The sequence below is a fragment of the Cryptomeria japonica genome, chromosome 2 (genome assembly GCF_030272615.1).
Source record: "Cryptomeria japonica chromosome 2, Sugi_1.0, whole genome shotgun sequence".
Classification (NCBI taxonomy): Eukaryota; Viridiplantae; Streptophyta; class Pinopsida; order Cupressales; family Cupressaceae; genus Cryptomeria; species Cryptomeria japonica.
The window spans coordinates 195,460,920-195,481,237 of NC_081406.1; the positions used below are offsets into that span (position 1 = coordinate 195,460,920).

General features: G+C 36.2%; 1 protein-coding gene across 14 annotated transcripts in view; it reads left to right on the forward strand.

The window, feature by feature from the left end:
- Positions 1-559: 559 nt before the first annotated feature.
- Positions 560-20,318, forward strand: part of LOC131072807 (protein ANTI-SILENCING 1) — a 71,717-nt gene continuing 51,958 nt past the window's right edge. For 5 of the 14 annotated variants that reach the window (XR_009112765.2, XR_009112766.2, XM_058009069.2 and 2 more), the window contains exons 1-5: positions 1,188-1,451; positions 10,433-10,852; positions 15,726-15,882; positions 16,004-16,902; positions 17,047-17,073. Coding sequence is in view for 12 of the 14 variants with exons in the window: in XM_058009069.2 (XP_057865052.2) it covers positions 10,475-10,852; positions 15,726-15,882; positions 16,004-16,902; positions 17,047-17,073 (1,461 nt within the window). In the remaining 2 variants the exon portion in view is untranslated. The other 9 variants (XM_058009078.2, XM_058009080.2, XM_058009072.2 and 6 more) reach the window with 8 other exon arrangements.

The window sequence follows — 20,318 nt, forward strand, 5'->3', positions numbered from 1 at the left end:
ATGTTATGCTAAATATGTAGCAAATGAGATTCAAACGAATTTGATTTTAATGTCAAAGAGTGTACCTCTGCATATCAATTTATATTGAAAAAAATATCTCTTGTAAACTTGAAAATCGACCTAATAAAAAAAAAGATTGGCATTATATTTTCCTCCATGTAAGTTAAGCTATAGATTGACATTATATTTTCCTCCATGTAAGTTAAGCTACATACAATTAGATTATATTAGTCTTTAACAATTATTTTTAAATTGAAACCTCATTAATTCCATAATAAAAAGTAGATGGACATTTTACTACTAAAACTAATTTATTTTCTTCAACCTTTAATTTTCAGCAACATTCACAACATTCACACCTTTTTTTAAACGATAAATAGAAGAGCCGACCTTTAACCTTCATTTCCCTTTAGCCAAGTACACATTTTTTTTAATCCCTTTTCGAAGGAAATAAAAGGGTTAGGGTTTGAAATCTCCTCATCCAACTAGATTGTATCCCTCTCGAATAAATTAGGGGTCATTCCTACTTTTCTCTTGTTTCTTCTTTAACGATTAGCAAAAATGTTTGCCTATAAATTCGCTGGTTTTGGCTCCAAAAAAGAAAACCCTCTAGGATTTGCAAGTGCTACTCTCACACGCACTTCCCAATAAATTCACAAACCTCCACAGTTCAAAGGCTCACATAAACTTTCTTGTGGGCAATCGCTTCGCCGGATAATACATTTGCTGCCACAAAAGAAAGCGGTAAGTATCTTGGTATACATTTCAAAAAATCTCGAGGTTGTTTAGGTTTTCAATTTAAGCTGGAGAGTTTTTAGGGTAATCGGTAGAAATTAGGCGCGTGACGATAAAAGATTTTGTAATATAAAATAGCGAATTTGTAATATAACTGCTATTTACCTTGTTTCATTATCATATGTTTTTGATAGGTTTCTTTTTAAGTTTTCATGTTTTTTTTGAGATAGATTGGAAAAATATTAGGGCCCTTTTTAAATTTTTTATATAAGGAGTGTTGTTTTAGATGACTTGGGTTGTTTTTAAGTTTTCTTCTTTTTTTTGAGAGAGAGTGGAAAAAGATTAGGGCTGCTTTTTAAAAAAATTATAGAAGGGTTTTGAATGGAATTTTGGTGTAGAAAATTCGATAAGGTAGACTGAATTGGACTAAGGGATTGATTTTTCTATTTGTGTGGTTTATAATTTAGAGTATGCGAAGTGATTAAATCCTCTTTTGTTGGAGATATAGGGTCTGCAGAGAAGGGCACTGGCTAAGAGCTTCTTTCCAGTTATTATATATGATTATGTAAAATGATATATTTCTTGGCACATCTATTCAGAATGTGAGACCACTGCATTAGTAGATTATTTAAATTGATAAATATATTCGGTCGGGCATGTAAAACAAGGTGTTAGCATATGGTTGGGGAGATGGTGCGTTGGGATCCTATGTTGATGTGAGGCCTTTGAACAAATCCCCTTTTTTGGTTTTTCTTTAGACTAGCTCACCGTGAGCTGTTAATTGGATATGTTCATCTCGGATAATCTTGGTTTTGTTTTATAACTTCATTGTGGAGTTTCTTTTCATTTGACATTTCCGTGATCCTTTAACGTCATAGGCTTTTGGTTGATGACCAGCTGGGTAGGGCCAACTTTATTGCGCTGAATTCAGGAAGGAAATATTGAAATTTTATTGTTTTACTTTATGCAACTACTGCTTGATCTGGTAATCTACTAAGTGTAGTCAGCAGATCATTGTGATTGTCTTCCATTTGCCTCCAAATACATCCGTTTTGGGTAATTTATTTGTGGCCTAGCTTTTTAATCGAGAATCTCAACAAGTTTAAGCTGCTGTTTGAGAAGCCTTATTGGCATTTGTGTAGACCTGCCAATCTACACTTGATATGTGTAAGGCCTCTAGATTTACTTTGTCAACCCTTGAAAAAGATTGATGGGAGTGACGGAGGAATTATTTATACATCGGGAAAGTTCACACGGTGGATGTGGTGCTATCTTATGTATGTTGTTTCATTAGCAACAAGTGAGATGCTTTTGGTAAGGGAGCCAATGACAACATACAATTTAAAGTAGAGGGCAGAGGCATTGATCAACTTGTAAGGCATACAACAATACAAAGACTTTGTTGTAAATTTACAAGTCTACTAACTAGGAATGTAACACCATTCGTGAGCAGCTACTAAGATGAAGTTCTGCGAGGGATGGTGATATGATGTGTGAGAGACCATGCAAATGTTTGACATTCTAGCCTTCTGCAATCAGCAATTGGGAGAAATTGTTAGCATGATAGTGTTGGAGGTTGAAGAATGGTCCAGCCATTTCAGCGGGCGGTTAAGCACCATGTGTATTAAAGATTGAAGACCTTTTTGGTGGATGTTGTGCAGTTATTTATATTTCTGAGTTTTTTTTTGTAATTTAGAATGACATCATCTGTAAAGTTTGTTCGTAATTGCAGATGCATATTTTTGAGTTTAAAGTAATTCAAATTAGTGAATGCTTAATGTTCTGATACATTTAAATTGTTTTGAAGTTGTTTTTTATATTAAATTGGTGCTTGTAAAAGTATTGCAAATGGGCTCAATTTTGTTAGCCAATTATGGTCTATTATATTTTATATATAAAAGTCTTATTTAATAGAACGTGGTGTCTTATTTAATAGAATGTGGTGTATTGTCTTCAATTAGATGAGACATTTCAAAGGGCATCCTCCTGCAGAAATGGCAGCAGGAGATGGGCTTCTGACTCTGAGGTCCCTATGACGTCCCTTGCCTGTTGCCATTCAAAACCAATATATTTTTTAAAAGGACTTGCATGTTGTAATATCTGCTTTATAGGATTATGTTGATATTCCGATTTGTTACTTTTTTTCTTTTTTTTTTTTTAATATGTAAAGCACCAACTAAAACAGTGAATCAAAATTGAAACTAATAGAACTTGTTACTGAAATCATGTATTGGCTGAAAACAACATCAAATTTATTTAGAATGGCATTGACCCAAATGAAAAGAGCTGGTTATAGTCCAATATCACCCTTATCATATAAATATACTCAAATTTGAGAAGTTAGTACTCACATTTTCAAGCGTAGATGCAGACATGACTGAAAATAGATGAACTCTCAACATCAATGATATTCAAGAATGAAACACTAGAGGAGTAATCTTGCAGGAACTCAGTTAAACATCTTCAAAATGCATCATAAACCAGATTTGAGTAAGGTTGCATCATTGATGATGGTGGTTAAAGATCAAAGAAATGGGACTCGAACTCAGCAAGGCCGAATCAGATTCGGACTCGGGACTCGGAGTCAGACTTGGTTGGACTCGGGAAAGTGAAAAACTCAAGACATTTAGAGATTTTTAAAGATTTAAAACTTGTTTCATGCACCCTTTATTGAATACACCTTAAAGACACAATAACATCATCAAACTCGACTCATTTTATTACATACACAAGTATACATCAATCACATAAGCATAAACGCAAATTGTAGCTCAAGGAAATAACAAACATAAATATATAAATATTGTCAAATATATACAATATTACAAAACTCATGGAATAAAAAATCCATGTCATCATATGATCATCATCAAACGTTCCACACAAATACCAAAGGTAAATACAACTACAAGCCTATGGCTCAGAGGAGCGTGCACCCTCTCGCCTCGGCCCCTTGCGAAGGCGTTTAAGGTAGGTCTTGGATGATTCGGCAGCCATAGTCACTCCCCGTGACACCATGCCATGCTCACCAACATCAGGAACATTTGTGTCACTATCAGTATCTCTTGTCTCTGCTCGTGCTCTCTGCTCCTCCTTTGCCATGGCTACAGCCTCAACCTTTATATCTACCTGGTCGATCCAATCAGTGTCTTCATCACTAAAGATAGCCACAGGATCTATTTGAATCTCATTGACCCACTCTGCTTCAGGATCAACCTCATCTAGAATGATAGGAGAGATGTCAATTGATGTATTCTTTCTCATTCTCAGGCGGAGGTTGTAGTGAACAAAGACGAGATCATTCATCTTCTCCCCAAATAATCTATTGCGCCTTTTGGAGTGTATGTGCTCAAACATACTCCAATTGCGCTCACAACCAGATGCGCTGCATGGTTGGCTCAAGATGTGAATGGCCAACTTCTGAATATTTGGTGTCATTGGGCCAAAAAAGCTCCACCAATGATCTGAGTTTGAAATGAGAAAAATAAATAAAATCAGTCTCACTCATGAACTCATTTAACAAGTTACAATATACAATAAAACTAAAATGAAGCCTTACAATTTATTTTTACCTGGCATCATAGTTGTCCTACCGTCTTTGGCGACAGGACGAGAGATGGTCTCCCCTTGTGCATCCGAGAACAACTGTAGCTCTCGAATAACCTCTATCTGAGTAGTACCAACAGGTCCCATCTTCTCCATGATCAAGTATAGCCCATTAAGGACCTCCACATCAACCTTGAAAGAAGGGATAAAATGGAATGCCCGATTCAGATAATAAGCTGCTGCATGGATGGGCCTATGGAGCTGATGATGCCATCTCCTATCAATGATCTCCCAAACGGGACCATACTTGCTCTCATCTCCTCCATAGACGGATTTGATGCCCTCATTCGCCCTATCCATGCCCTCATATATGTAGCCCATTGCGGGCTTTTCTCCATCCGCAACTCGCAACAAAACCACCAAGGGCTTAACAAACTACAAAATTGAAAATATTGTGTAATTTAGAAAAATGAGCAAATAAGAGAATATATATAATAAGTTATAAAACAAAAAGTTAAATTGTAGGATTTATAAAAAATTTACCTTCACTATCTCATCACAAGGGACCTAAAAGTCTCGCTCATAAAAAATGCAGTTTGCCATATCTTTCCCTACAGGGGTGGCAGCATAGGATGAGGAAGAACACTCCTCACCAACAATCATACGTTTCAAGGCCGACTTAGAGCTAAGCATGGACTACAATGTGATGAAGTTTGTGGCAAATCTTGTGAATTCTTGGACGAGCCAACTCCTTCTACTCTGTGTACTGTCTCATAAGAGCCAACACCCATGAATGATTATATACAAATTTGCACACATTTCTCGCCCTTTCTACACATCTCTTGACTCATGGGAATTTTCCAATATCCTCCAACATGAGGTCAATGAAATGGGCAGCACATGGAGTCCAAACTATAGATGGGTGCCTCTCCATCAATAGTCTACTTGTAGCAACATAATTTGTTGCATTGTAATTAATGGAGGTACAAAATAGTAATTAATTTGCATACAAATTTAGTTTGTAATCAAAAGTTTACCCGCACCAACATAATTTGCTGCATTGTCGGTCACCACCTGTACCACGTTCTCCTCACCCACCTCATCAATCACCTCCTCTATCTGCTCACATAGGTAGGTGGCATTCTTGCAATGGGCAGAGGCATCAATGGACTTGATGAAAACGGTGCCCCCTGAAATAAAAAAATAAAGCTAGATCAATGATCATTGAATAAATCATTAAATAAAAAATAAAAGACTAAATGAAACTAAAATTAATCAATCACCTGTGGAAGAAACAAGAAAATTAAGGAGAGTTCTATTTCTGTTATCCGTCCAACCATCAGTCATGATGGTGCAACCTTTAGTGCTCCATATCTGGCGTTGTTCATCTAATTCCTTCTTCACATCATTCACCAATTGAGACAAAATGGGTCCCCTCAAATCACTCTCAGTAGGGGCTTTGAACCCCGCCCTGCATATGGTAAGGGCATCAACCATTTCTTGCCAATAAGGAGACCTGTCACAAATAAATTCAATGAGATAATGTATGTTTTATGTATTATGTAGTATGTACAAGAAAAAAGAAAATGAAGAGAATCAAAGTATACAAATTAAAACAATCAAACATAAAAATTATAAAACATTCACTTGGCTGTAAAGAATGGAATACCGTTGTAGGTCCAAAACCTGCCAATTGCCATTTTAGCGGCATCATGGACCTCCTTGTTCCAACCCATGCCCTCAAGCGACTGTTGGGACCCAGGAGTAGTGTGAGACACAAAGAAGGTATCCAACCTAGATTTACGAATCCTAGGTCCAATGCTAACACTCCCACTACAACTACTAGTGCTAGGAGCATGAGAAGTGGCTGTGGCACTGCCACTTACAAAAGTAGAAGTGGAAGCACCAACAGTAGCAAACTGAGTGGGACGATATGAAGGTAAGGAAGAAGGGCCTCCAACACAACCTAACTGTGTCCCTCTTCCTAAAGTTGCCTCTCTCCCAATGGCCGCTTGATCCTCCTTTTGTTTCTTTTTCCTTTCAATTTCCTCAACCATTACATAACAATCACGTACAGCCTTAGGGAGTGCTTTTAGGCATGGTTCGGAATCATGTCCACACACACCAAAAATATGGTATTTCAGTCTATATATACCTCCATCGAATATTATTTTGCAAAATGTACGTTTTGTTTGCCCCTTTCCTTGCCCTGGAAAATCCTCATGATATTTCCAAGCAGGGTCCTTTCTAATGGGGGGTCTAGAAGCTGAAGTAGACATTGTAGGATAGTTTTGTGAAACTTGAAGTTGAGGCAAATAATAAAGTGAAGTTTGCTGCAATAAAACATTACAAATACAAAATGAAATTAATACATACATTCAAAAAAACTAAGGTAGGGTTTGTAATTAAAAAATAAATAAAAATTGTAGGGTTTTTCAAACCCTACTTAAAAAAAAAAAAATTACAAACCCTACATACAACCCTACATAGTACAACTACATACTACATGCTACATACAAAGTTACAAACATACAAAAGATTTTGGAAGAAAAGGTAAAACTTTCAAAATAAATGAATAGAAAATGGAATTTTTGCATACAAGAAACACACAAATCTTCAAAAAAACAATCTTTCCTCTTACAACAAGCTTGAAATGAGCTGCAAACTCTTCCTATCCAACTCTTGATGCACCAAATCCAAACACAATGCAACCCCAATGTGATAAATTGAAGAAAACTTGAGCTTCCTCCTTGCTAGTTTTTCTTCTATGCACCCTTGTTTTTCTTCCCAACTCACTTTACTCCTCCTATTTTTGCAAGTGAATGAAATGAAGTTCACTTTTAGGGGTTAGAGATAACTGAACAAAAAAAAAGAACTTGAAAAATCTATTAATTTTTTTTTTTTTGACTTTCTTTATGCTAAATGTCGGCCGAGTTTGAGGCTCGGGACTCGCCGAGTTTGGCGAGTTTTTGCCAAACTCGCCAACTCGACGAGTTTGGCGAGTTTGCTCGTTAGACTTGATTCAACAAACATGACCACCTACTAGGTCCTAGGTGTCATTGATTAGCTCTGGCAAAACTCTAATCGCACTCGAATGCCCTTGATACCATCCAACTCACTCTAAACCAACCCAAAACACCTTTGAGAGTTCCTAGATGCCATTACCTTCGTAACACAATTGAAACAGAGTCAAACTTACACTTCAAGCTCTTGAAAACCCCTCCACATTGAACAACAAGAGACATGCGCCCAGATTGGACATAGACTCTGAGAATGGACACCTGGACGCCTTGAGGACACTGGTGTGAAGCACCATAGTCGTCAATGTGCGCCAATGTCCTAGAAATGCTCTAGTGTCCTTGACTTGTACTGGTGTTCTTCAATTTGACAGACATGCGTTGAAGTCATCCGAGACGTCCAAGGATTAATTTTTTTCCTAGTGTAGCTCCAATAAGGGTTACAAACTTACAACAATAGGAAGAACTATCGTGCTTAAAATAACTAAGTGGACATTCTATGCAAGAACTTGCTTTCTTGAAATTAGGGAGTGCCAAGGCCTTTTAGGTGAATTGAGTAGAAGTTGTAAGTACAAGGTTTAGAGGTTTAGGCATCTAATTCCAACACTCAATTTTCATGTGTGTGACTATTTTGGGAAAAAATTGGGAGCTTAATTTACTCTTAGTCATAACCCTTAAATCAAGAGCAAATTGGTTGAGTTGATCCTTGATAGTGAAAGTTAAAAGAACCTTATTTCACATAGTTGATGGATAAAGGAGGGGAATGTCAGGTACTTGACACTCGAGTGTTTTGTGATGTTTTTATGGAGTAGTTGAGGGAAACTGTTCATTGTGATGTCACTACAGTGGTTGCTGCATTTTGATTGTGAAGTGTCATATGATTGACCACAAGGCTGTCTATGCTAGCTTTCACAAAAACTGTTGGCTGCAAAAGGGCATCAAAGTTTCATGTTTTTTGTCCTTCACTTTTGGCTATAATTTTTTTATAGTATTTGTAGATTTAAACTAGTTTGAAGAACTTCTACGCTCTTCCATGATCAACATCTTGATAGTTGACATGGAGCCTGGTTATGTCTTGAAAACAACCTTCAAGATAGAGTTTTGGGTCAAGAGATATCTCTGGTTCTTGAGCTTTGGTTTCCCATCACACAATCCATCTTTTTATAAGAAGTGATGCATTTCATTTTTAATTTAGCTATGCTAATATATTTTTAGGCCAACTTTTTAATTTGTATCCCCGCCTGTTGAAATATGCTTGTTAAACAAACATATTGTGCAATCTTGAAAGCTAAGAAGGGCGGCTCATCGAGGCTGCCAAAATTGATCGGAGTTAACATGCACAACAATTGACTAGTAATTGCTCTCTTAAATACTAGTATTGCATATATCATGATTATGCATAATGCTGTAAATATTTGCCTTGGGAACCCATCTCCTGTATTTTTAGACTCCCCCACTAGATGTTTTGAGGGTGTAGGGATAAGTCAGAGATGTCCCCTAGCTGTTCCAATTTGATGAAAAATCTCAAAACATCCTCGAGATTTCAATTTTTGGGAAACATCGATGGATGCTACCTACCTTGGACACTCCTTGATAGTCCTTGGGATGGCTATGACCTAGTCAAAAAATCATTTAAAAGAAAACACAAACATGATTTGTAGATTTTGGTTGCTAGGGTTTTTAGTTGTCAAAGTCAATGGGCTTTAGACACACACACAGAGGCTGATTGCTGGGATATGGGTTGGCAAGGTTGACTTTTTTGCATAGGTCCATGGAGTCTCCTGATGGGGGGCAGGTTTTGGGGACATGGGGACCAAGGGCCTAAATTTGGGGACAATGAGGGGATGGTGGTGGATTGGTGCTGGGGGGGGGGGTGGGGGGGTGGCGGTGGTGCTGATATAAAAATAGAGGTTAGTTGAAATCTTCAAGGCAAAATCTGCAATATAACATCTCTGTTAGTGCCCCATGAAAGGCCAACTAGTTTTCATGAAGTTAAAGGTTGCAATCAGTATGTAATGGCATGTGCCATATAGCAAGTGACCCAGCGACATCCCAGACAGAGGTAGCAGAAGTGGTGGTGCTGTGGGGGGATGTTTCTCCCAAGTTTCACAACATCCCCCTATAGGTGACATGGGTTTTTTATTTGGGGGGGGGGGACGTTTCTCCCAAGTTTCACAACGTCCCCCTACAGGTGACATGGGTTTTTTTTTTGGGGGGGGGGGGACGTGTCCAATTGCTGGCCAAGATCATATCATTTCCTTTCTTTCTTTTGTGAAACTATTGCTGCTTTCAAAGTTTGAAACATTTTGACCCCTTTTAAGTTGGTGTTTGCTTGTGTGGCTGCAAAAGTAGGGGTTCTGGAGCATTCCACTTGGCATGTCTTATCATCACTATTTTAGATCTTCAAGGCATAGATGGTGCCTACATATGAACATAGTGTGCATGTCTAGGATGTCGTAGATAAGCAATTTCTTTCACCTTAGATTTTTTTTATTTGTAGGCTAGGCATGGTTGCCTTTGTTGATAATTGCCAATTCAATGTTGAGGGGTGAAACAACCTTATTTTGTACAATAATAAAAGGCATATAAGTAAAATAGTGGCCAAGACTGTACACATTTGTAATTATTTATGAAATTACATGTATCTTGACAATTTGTGGTATTTGTGGTGGAGGCTTGTAGCCTTTGTATGTTTTGTTGTAATTTTTATATTACATATATTTTCATTGACAATGAAATCAATGAAATTTTATTCAGTTCTGATGTTATGTAATCAGGTTCTAGAATTATATGATGAATGCTTTATCGTATGAATATATGAAATTTCTTTAATTAAAAAATTCCCTCCTGATACACATACTCCCATCCCGTACTGTCTCATCCTGGAAACTTGATAGAACATGGGTTTGTAAGTTTTGTTCGAAGTCCCTTTCTTATAGATATTAAGATGTTCATGTTACTGATTTTAGTTGATTTTGGAATTGTATTCTTAATGTGACATTTGCAGTTCTGCTGCATCTCTAACTTTTTATTTGCTTAATGATATTAGATAAGTATTTATCTTCTGTCAGGTGATCTAATACTTGACCTTTTTTTAAACCTTACTGAATATATCTGTTTTTTCTGATTTGAAGGATTAGGGTGTTTGGCTGCAAATAAAGAGGAAGCTACCAAATATGGCTCCTCCTGAAGAAGGGCCAGAGAATACGATAATTGATGAAGTGGCAAATGTTGAATTTCGTTGGGGGGTGAAACGTGGAAAGGGATTAAAAGGAAAGGATATTCAGTTTTATGATTCCTTCACCTACGATGGCGTGGAATATTCTTGTTACGACTGTGTTTATGTTCACAAGGAAGGTGAGCCTGAACCATACATTGGGAAAATTATGAAAATCTGGGATGATCGTAAATTGAAAAAGAAAAGGATTAAGGTGTGGTGGTTCTTTCGCCCTATTGAGATACGGAACTTCTACGAAGGTGACTGTAGCCCAGCTAATAGGGAGCTTTTTCTGGCATCTGGAGAAGGACAAGGTCTTTTTAATGTGAATTTGCTGGTAATGGAAGACTCGAATGCTTTTTTACTTGGAAGTGAATTATATTGGTTAACTTTACTGCTTTAGTTACTATTGTCTTTACATCTTCAAGAATTTTCAGGCATTTGCCAACAGCTAAATTTTAAGAGCTCTTACTAGAATAAAATTTACATATCTACTTGTTTTGCCAAGAAAAGTTGTGAGTTGTTATTCATGTTGCTTACCAACATTTTCTGGTTCCAGCTAATACAGTTACCACGATTTATGTTGGTTTTAGATTCTGATTTTTGCATATGATTTTTTACATCCATTGATATGGTTTTGCAAAGTGATATGTTTCATGAAACAAATATTAGAGATTGTTGAGGATGATACACTTCATCTGAATTTAAATTAGCTATTTAGAAATTGGTATCTATGAATGCCAGATTTCAGAGACATCTCTATGTTGTAGTGAACAGGAAACCCCATGACAAAAACGATTAACATATTTCTTTTAAATTCTTGTTCAAAGGAAGAAAAGACTTAATTTGCATTTCTTACTTCAAGCCAAAGGAACCTGTACTTTAGTTTGTAAGAGAATGTGAGTGATAAAACTCAAATTTGAATGAGTTGCGGTGTCCACAACAAGGTAGAGTTCTTATAGTGAAATGTTTGTCTGCCTTTCTTAATCATGGCGGCCAGTTAGAATGGTGCCTTGAAAATGTTTTATGAGAGCTAGCTTAAATGTTTTCCAAATGTAGAAGCCAATTAAATCACATGTTTCCATAATTTACTCACATTTGTAGCGGTGAGGAATTATTTCATCTGACGTCTAACTATTCATTTTTCAAAAGGTTTTGACATTTTTCGAACAGAAAGAATGTGATTGCAATAGAGTTGAGCCTACTTCAAGATTTTCAAAGCTGGATTCAAAATTAAATCGTGTCGACAGGAATCTGAAAGCAAACCTTTTGCACTTAAGAATAGGGTGCGGCTTATGATAACAGATAATATACCTGTGGTTGTCAGTTTGCAGACAAGATTATTTATTTAATATCATTTTGGTGAAGATTTAGTTGCTGAGTGAGCACCTGTTCTGGATGAAGGCATTCCTAGCATTTTTTAGAACCCTCTAATCCTGATTTTTAATTGTCAAATTTTCAATCAGAGATTCAAGTTCATGATTAGGGGTAGAGCAACTCTTTGTGTGAAGATTGGTTTTTCTCATGTAGTTGGTAGGTGAATAATAACTGTCACAAATCGAAGTCATGGAATTCTTTATGATAGTTAGAAGCTTAGCAGGTTACGTTTTGTTTTTGTAAAGCTAAGCTGAAATATTTGTTGGAGAGAAACAGTTTGGTATGGATGTAGAAGTGGAAGAAAAACAAATCCCTCGTTGCTGAATATAAAGGAAAAGCAAAAGTGAAGACTTGTATCTAGGATTTGCAGAATTAAATGAGCTTGTTCAAGAAGGATAAGCGAACATAGAATTGGTAGTTTTGCTTTGGTAAGGGGGAGATATTTTTGTTTGGAATTGTACCTCAGATTAAGTTGCCTTATATTTTCTTTGAGGCAAAATGAAGTTATTCAAAGATTGGGTTGTTTCTTGAGCCCATAGCAGCAAAAATCATTCTTGGGAATAGATCAACAAACCAAAAGAGTTTTTCAGGAAATCGGGAAAAAAATCAGACTTTTCAAAACCATCATTGCTGGGAATAGATCAGCAAACCAAAAGAACTTTTTAAAAAATTGGGAAAAAATCAGATTTTCAAAAAGCAAAAAGAGAGAGTACATAATTTTGCCTTTTTAATTTTAAAGGCATTTTAATTGCATAAAGAAATAGAGAGCAAATAAAAAATGAGATTTACTCCATGAATTTTGGAATAAAGGTTCTTAATTTATGTTCATATCATTGATTACATTGCATCATATAATGCATGAATGATAACTGCATACTAATAGTTTCAAATTTTTTGTTATAATCTATCTTGTACAAAGTCAGCTGATATACGGAGCAAAGAGTTTCAAAAAATCTAATGTAGCCAATGATTTTTGCTACAATGAAGAAAACTACACTAAAGGGCTACAAGTCTTGCTGCTGAAGGTTTAGAGCCACCCTTGATTTGTTTGACCACATCATTTTTAATGTTGGTCTCATCATGTAAATCAAAATCTTCAAACTTGAAAGAGGGTTTACTTCATCATTTGTACCCACTTAGAATTAGGATTGAGGTCAATTATTTGGTCTTCCTCAATTGCAATTGATTTTTAGCATATAGAAATTAGATTTGACAACTGAAATAAAATAATAATTACATTTTAGAGTCACAATGTAGGTATTTCAAATTTCTTGCCTTGAGTTTTTTTAGTTTTACATAGAGGTTGTGGTGAATAAACTTTGTCATTCATTCTTTGTTTTGTTAGATGGTTGTGATTCTTGGAGTGTATGTCACCAAAGTCGCTCCAAGTATGTTTAGAAGTAGATAAATTACATGGTTGGTTGGAGATGTGCATGTTTAGAAGGTCTTTTTGTCTATGCTAAAACAATGGTGGACTCTGATAGTATTTAATGACACAGAGAGCTGAATGCATTTGGTGATTCCATTTGCTATTGATTGTCTCACAATGGCATGTGCATGTACCAATTATTTCCATCCTACCCCTCATCACCTTCGTGGCCCTATCCATAGCTTTGTACAAATAGCCCATGAGGCATTTTTTCCATTCCACTACACTCAAAACGTATACTACAGGCTTAGAAAGTTTTACAACTTGTTGCATTTAATTCCAAAAACTTGTCGAAAAAAATGCTTTTCCACTATTGTGCTAGGCCCAAGTAGCATTTTGTCAACACACATAACTCACTCGTGTGTTTATAGATGAACTTGATAATAGTGTAGGGCTTTTGCAATACCTCCTTAATCCATTCATGTTTTCTAATGTTCTATAGGGTTTGATCAAGGCAATGTGTTATGTAGGCTAAAAACAATCATGGATACTTGTCCATTAGGAATCTCCCAATGGCAACAAATTTGTGGCCCTACATCAACAATCACCGTCCCAAACAATTCAAACAAAGCAACTATGGGTTTGACCCTATTTGATGCATCCATAGATTTTAAAAAGATACATGCCAAGATCATAGAATGCGAGTAAGTTGATTAGAGTTTGCTTTCTTCTATTTGTCTATTCAAATAAAATAATGATTAGTCTTTGCCCACTCCAATCAATGTTTGGTAACAACTTTTGTGATGCCTTTTTGTTGCCTCATTAACCATATCTACCCTCAATGTTTTGTATGATTGGGCTTGATAACATTGAACGACTAGAGTAATATAAAAAATTCCAAATCAGCTTCTTTGGTACACATTCTTGCCTTTTTGGCCTTACTATTAAAAATGCCTTAAAAGCTTATGTGTTTGAACCTTGTTCTACAAAATTGAAATATGAAAGGTTGATGAAGAGAAATTTTGTTTGACACTTGAAATACAAGGTTATAGACAAGTAAAAAATGCAAACAAACCAAGGAAATATGATCTATATTTGCAAAACATTTTGAATGATGATTCTAAAGAGTTTGAGGTGATTTCCATGAATAGACAACAACCAAATTCCTCGTATTTGTTTGGTATATATGATCAAACCAAGCAAAGAAAGCAGATGATATGGAAGTTGAAATGGAGTGACAATTAAGCAAACCAACTGCTACTTCAAAACTAATTTAAATGCTAATGTTTAGGACTAAATCAAAGTTTTTGTAGTAGGTGACTTGTGGTATGGTGGTCTATCATTTGAAGGGTATTTAATATATAGTAGACTAGAATGTAACATACTAATTTAAAGAAATGTTTATCGATTTATCAAGGAAACACTTTAACAACATAATGGGCTTTGGGACTTAGTTATACGTAATTTTGGAAGGTGTGGAGCTTATACGGTGGATTTCAATGGGATAATGAAATGAGATGGCCTTCTAAGGGAATCTTGGCCTCTTCATTTCCAATTCCATTTCTTCCATTTCTCCTTGGATGAGGTGTTACAACTTACAAGGCAACCCCTTTGTAGGTAAAGGTTGTCAGTGAGAATTGCATGCTTCTAAGTCTGGATATGCAATTAATAGGGTGATAGTAGAACTCCTAGGGGTGGGCGTTCATATGCTATTGGTGGTCTTGCTCCCCTCAACAAAACTAAGTGTAAAGGAAGGGGAAACAAAAGCCTAAATGCAAGAAGTATTACACAAGCAAGCTTGAGGTGGCAATTAAGTTGAGATAAGAACAACCACACTGACCCATATCTTCTCTTTTGTTTGGAGGATCGCCAAATATCGATTCTAGCATATATTTTAGTAGTAGAATGCTTATTGTGGCATCGTAATTGCAGTCGTTCTCCTAAGGTCGTCATTTCTTGTAAGTGCATCATACTTTATATAACCTCTCTTGCGTTAGTTGAAGATGATGTTGGTTTGTCTTTTACTCTAGACTATGACACATATAGCCTTGTATTCGAGTGCCTCCCTTATTTTGCTTCTATTGTGAGCTCTCTTTTTAGCACGGAATGTTTCTTTCCATGATTGCTTAGAATGACATGCCTTTTATAAATCGGTTTCTTTTGGTTTTATCTTGTATGTTCACCCCTCTTGTCAGGTTTTTTGTCTTGAGATCTAAATCTAGATTTAGCTTTAGATCTCTTATTTCTGGCTGGTGTTTTATACTATACCCGATTTACAATTGGCACTTTATGTGCTTTCAAGTCTTGTGTACCTATATGGGTTATTCACGGACAGCAAAGCATGTGAATGCTTCTTATCTATAGTTTTAGCCAGATGAATAATGTTCCATTCTTTATTTGACTTGTCACACATGTAATAACTTTATGGATGATAAGCTGAACATTGATTGTTTCCTAATTATAGGAGGTGATTGTTGGGAAGTGCAAAGTACTTTGCACATCCACAGATCCACGAAATCCACAACCTTCAGAAGAAGACTTGAATAATGCAGATTATTTTTTTAATCGGACATTTGATTGTGGCAAACGCATAGTTTCAGAAAGCTTTGAGGGCCTTGAAGGTGAGTTGATTTACATGCTTAAATGATGCTTCTGGAATTCTAAAGATTCTATCCTCAATGCTTTTTGCTGGGGTTTTCTTGAGCATTATTGTACACTCATAAGCTTGAATACATGTTGCAGCTGAGGCCTTTCTTAACAAACAGGCTTGGGTTAGTAAGTCTGTTCGATCACTGGATCAACAAGCAAATGGAGCTAATGAAAACCAGGCAAATAAATCTATGGCAAATGGATCTCTGTTTGCAAGGAAGGAAGGAACTGAACTGGGAATTTCAGAGGGACTAACTAAGAGTAAGGTAGACACAAGTACAAAGGAGGAGGAACCAAAGAAGGATAAAGCATCACAGAAAAAACTAGACGATATTGAAATCAAAAAGGAAGAAATGGAAGTAAGTATGACAGTAAAGGGCGAGGGGAAAGGAAATGAAACTCCTAAGGAGGAATTTAAGATAATTGAGACTATAAAGGAAGAAATGAAAGGGAATGGAATTCCTGATGAGGAGCTAAGAAAAGGTGAGATTACAAAGGAAGAAACAAAAAAGAACAAGACTGGAAAAGAGGAAATCGAAAAGAATGAGAATTCAAATGATGAACGGAAAAAGTCGGAGACTGCAACTAAGGGACTGACAAAAGCTGAATTAGAAATACCATCAAAGGGTATTGGTAAAATAGATAGTCCAAAACAATCTCCATGGTTGGAAGTAAGATCCAATGATAAAAAAAGCAGTAAAAATGAGCCATTTAAAGATGAAAAAGAGCCGCTCAAGCGGGCAAGAGCAATAGTGCACTCTGATGACGAGGCAGATGAAATGGGTGGTTCAGCAAATGCAAACAGGAAAAAAACAGATTCTAAGAAAGAAGTTTCAGCACCTGAAAATAGAGTTGTCAAGAAGGCCAAGCTGAGTGACAACTTTAATAAAACCTCCGAAGAAGTGGCAAAGATGACATCTCATCCAAAGGAGCTAATCAAGGAAAAAAAGCTTGGTCGTGAAATAATTGAGATTACAAAGAGACCGGAAGTGGTACGTGTCTTCAATTACTTGTGATTGTTTCGGTGATGATTTACGTTATCAATATTAATGGTTTTTGTTCCTATTCTATTTCACAGTAAACTGTAAAGTAACAATGGGTTTTGCTGATGTTTTATTTTGTCTGTTATTTTGCAGGAAAGTAACAAATGGTTCAAAGGGCTTGTAAGTATTAACTTCGCTTTGGTTGTATTTGTGTATGTGTATGGAATAATCAGGAATTGTAAATCTAAAGATAGGATTAATCAGAATGTTAAGTAGAAATTTGGTTGTATAAAATGAGAAAAGAGTTTTCTCAACTTTCCTCTGATCTTCTCTTCCAGAATGGTCGTTTTCAGGTTTAACACCCACCAGTCAAGTATAGATCTAAGATAGTTATAGCATATAACAAGTGCTGTTTATATACGTGTTTTCTAGTTTCCTTTTTTCTTTGATATCATGGGTTGCAATACGTATTCTTTCAAACTTTATCAGCATGATTGGGAAGCTGATTCACAGACTAGCCAATGGCCAATGAGTTTGATAGCAAATAAATTGCACAAAAGAAGCTTAAGACAAGTTGAGGAGGTGCTTTGTATGATTTATTCCTGGGATTCCTCTATAAGATTAGTCTAGTATGGTATGGGAGTGGAACACTTAAAGAATACCAACAATTTCAATTGTTTATAAATAGAACACATGCTTTCAAATAGAGAAAGAATCTTACAATAATGCTGCCATCTGAAGTTTCAGCAACATTTTTTTAGTCTCAAAATTGTTTATGGCTTTTTTATATCGTTTTGTTTTGTTATGAATACAAGTGGTAATCTTGGTTCAAAGATAGACTTCATTTTGATTATGCCCCATGTTTTAGAGGGAATTGTTTAACATGTATATTCAGCGGTCTCTTTGGAAAAAATATATGTCAGATTGCATAAGCAGATATGGTATCATTTGAAAATCCAGTTGATTTTTTGTTTTTAATTTTCCATCTCCGTTCTCTCCTTGTTTTGTTTTATTTTATTGGCAACCTGAAAACATAAAAAGGCAATCGTGGGTACACTTTATATTTCAATATAATATTTTTCTATAATTTGATAATCTTTTAGCCTTTAGTTTTTAAATGTAAATGAGGTTCCAACTTATAAATGTGACAAATGAAGATAAAATTTAAGAAAAGATAAGAAGTTTAAAATATTTTATGGAAAAAATCAAGGTTGCACGGGTACGGGGGTACTTGGAGACTTTGGAGACTGGTGCTGGTACTGGTACGACTATTTTTTCAAAATAGGAGACGTGGGTAATTGGAGATGCCAATTTCTTTTCAATATAATTTAATAATTTGTAGAAATTCTGAAAATATAATGACATTGAACATTAAATATAATGACATTAAATATAATATAATAATTTAGTAATGGCTGTTGCAACGTTTTAAGAAATCCTTGTGACCTGCATTTGTTTTGAGCATTGTTTTTCTTCAGTTTGTACTACATTTTGATTATTTTGTTGTCTGTGTTTGTTTGTTTTTTAACATTTTAACGTTTCCTTTTTTTTTGTTTGGCTTGGAGACGGTGGGAGACAGGCGGATACGTTAGCGGGAAGTCTCCTCTCTATGGAGACGTTTCCAACCAAGTTTCCGGTGCGGGGTACGCGTCCGAGTCACCGGTACGAGTACCCATGCAACCTTGGAAAAAATTAAGTATGCCCCCATTCTTACACAAATCAATGCACAAGGAATAGTTGGGCGAGTCATAATCATTAAAGTTTTATGACTTATTATGGCAAGATTGAAGTTAATGTTATATAACTTTTCGAAAAAGTGTGTTCCCATTTCTCAAGTTTAGCATAGCACATAAAACAGAGAGTTTACAAGAAGAGTTTTAGATATGAATGTTTTATGACTTATTATCGGCTTTTTCTTTTCTGATATTTATGTGAGGAAAGTGGATCTCTCTCCCTTTACATGAAATTAAAATAAAGAAATGAAAGCTACAAATTGATCAGCTCTTTCCTTGTAGAAGCTTTTCTATTTAACAACCTAAACAGTACCTGTCAAGCTGAGGAATGATAATTAAGAATTACTTTTTCGTGGATTGAGAATGAAGAACCATCTTGAATTGACCATCCTCCTTTCTAGAGGAGGACTTCTTCATTATGAATCCCAGAGGCTGGAAGAAAGCCCTCCAACTTAAGCTCCCTACAAGAGGAAGGAGAACAATCAATCCTGCTTACGAACTTGGTGGAAATTGACCCAATATTCAAGGGAGAGGAACATCCGCCTGCTGGAAGGACCCCTGAAGCAGGCTTGGTCTTAATTGAAGAAGGCAATGCAGGAGCCAAGGGAACCAAAGACTGAATCCAGGATAACATGCTGATGCCACAATTCTGTCCTTCCACCATGTAGCCTGCTTTAGACAATCTGATTGTTTTTGCAGCAGACAAAGACTTTAGAAGAGTGCAGGCATCCAATGAATGCCAATGGGTGAAACATCAATTGCACCTAAAAGCTATTCCTTAATGATTCAAGGGTTGATTCCAAACAGCAACCTTTATTACAATCTATTTGTGTAAAATCTGAGACACACATTTTCATATGGATTCATGTGAAGGTAAGGTAGCAGTGGAGCTGAGCTTCCTTGTGGTTCAAAATCAGTCTACCTAAGGAATTGCCAATAGCGAGGAGGCAAGAGTCTCCCTAAGTCAGATTGGAATGATAGGAAAAGTCCTCTTTGAGGGGATTGAATTCTGGAAATCATGGTTTTGAACATAGATGTGCTTTACCCCTAAGACTAGAGACCATCTTCAGTGACCTTAGCTATATCCATAACTGATCTACAAATAATAATGGAAAAGCCTTTGGCAAAAGGGCCAACGAAGAATTTCTCTTTGAGAAAGGATTTCCAAGATATTTGAAATCTAATCATTAAGCTTTCCCAAGGTTGGCCATAATTTATGGAATCTATAAGTCAGAGCATGTTCCTTAAGGTATTGTTCCTTTTCCAACACTTCATCTCTAAATTCGAAGATCTTCAAAGGTTCCTTTTGTTCACTTTGGTACAAAAGTGATCCTGACCTTGTTAAAGAAATTTGTTCGAAAATAGATATGCAAAGAATTTGCAGGAAAATCATGACCCACTCTCACTGGGGTGTCATTAGATGCCAAAGATTGGGCTGAGGAATGAAAGTTGAAGGAATAGTTGCTTGGGTCAACTTGTGAGTGATGTTATGTGCCTACCCTTGGGTCTCTAGGCAAACGTGTGGTAGGAATGGAGGCTAAAGGAGAGCAAAGATGCAACAAAGTAGAGGCTGAAGTCACCTATAAAAATGAGTTATTATTTTAACTATTTTTTAGATATAATTTAGGGTTTCTATTAATGGGGTCCCCACACAACTGGTAAGAGGAAGCATATATTATAACTAAATAAAAC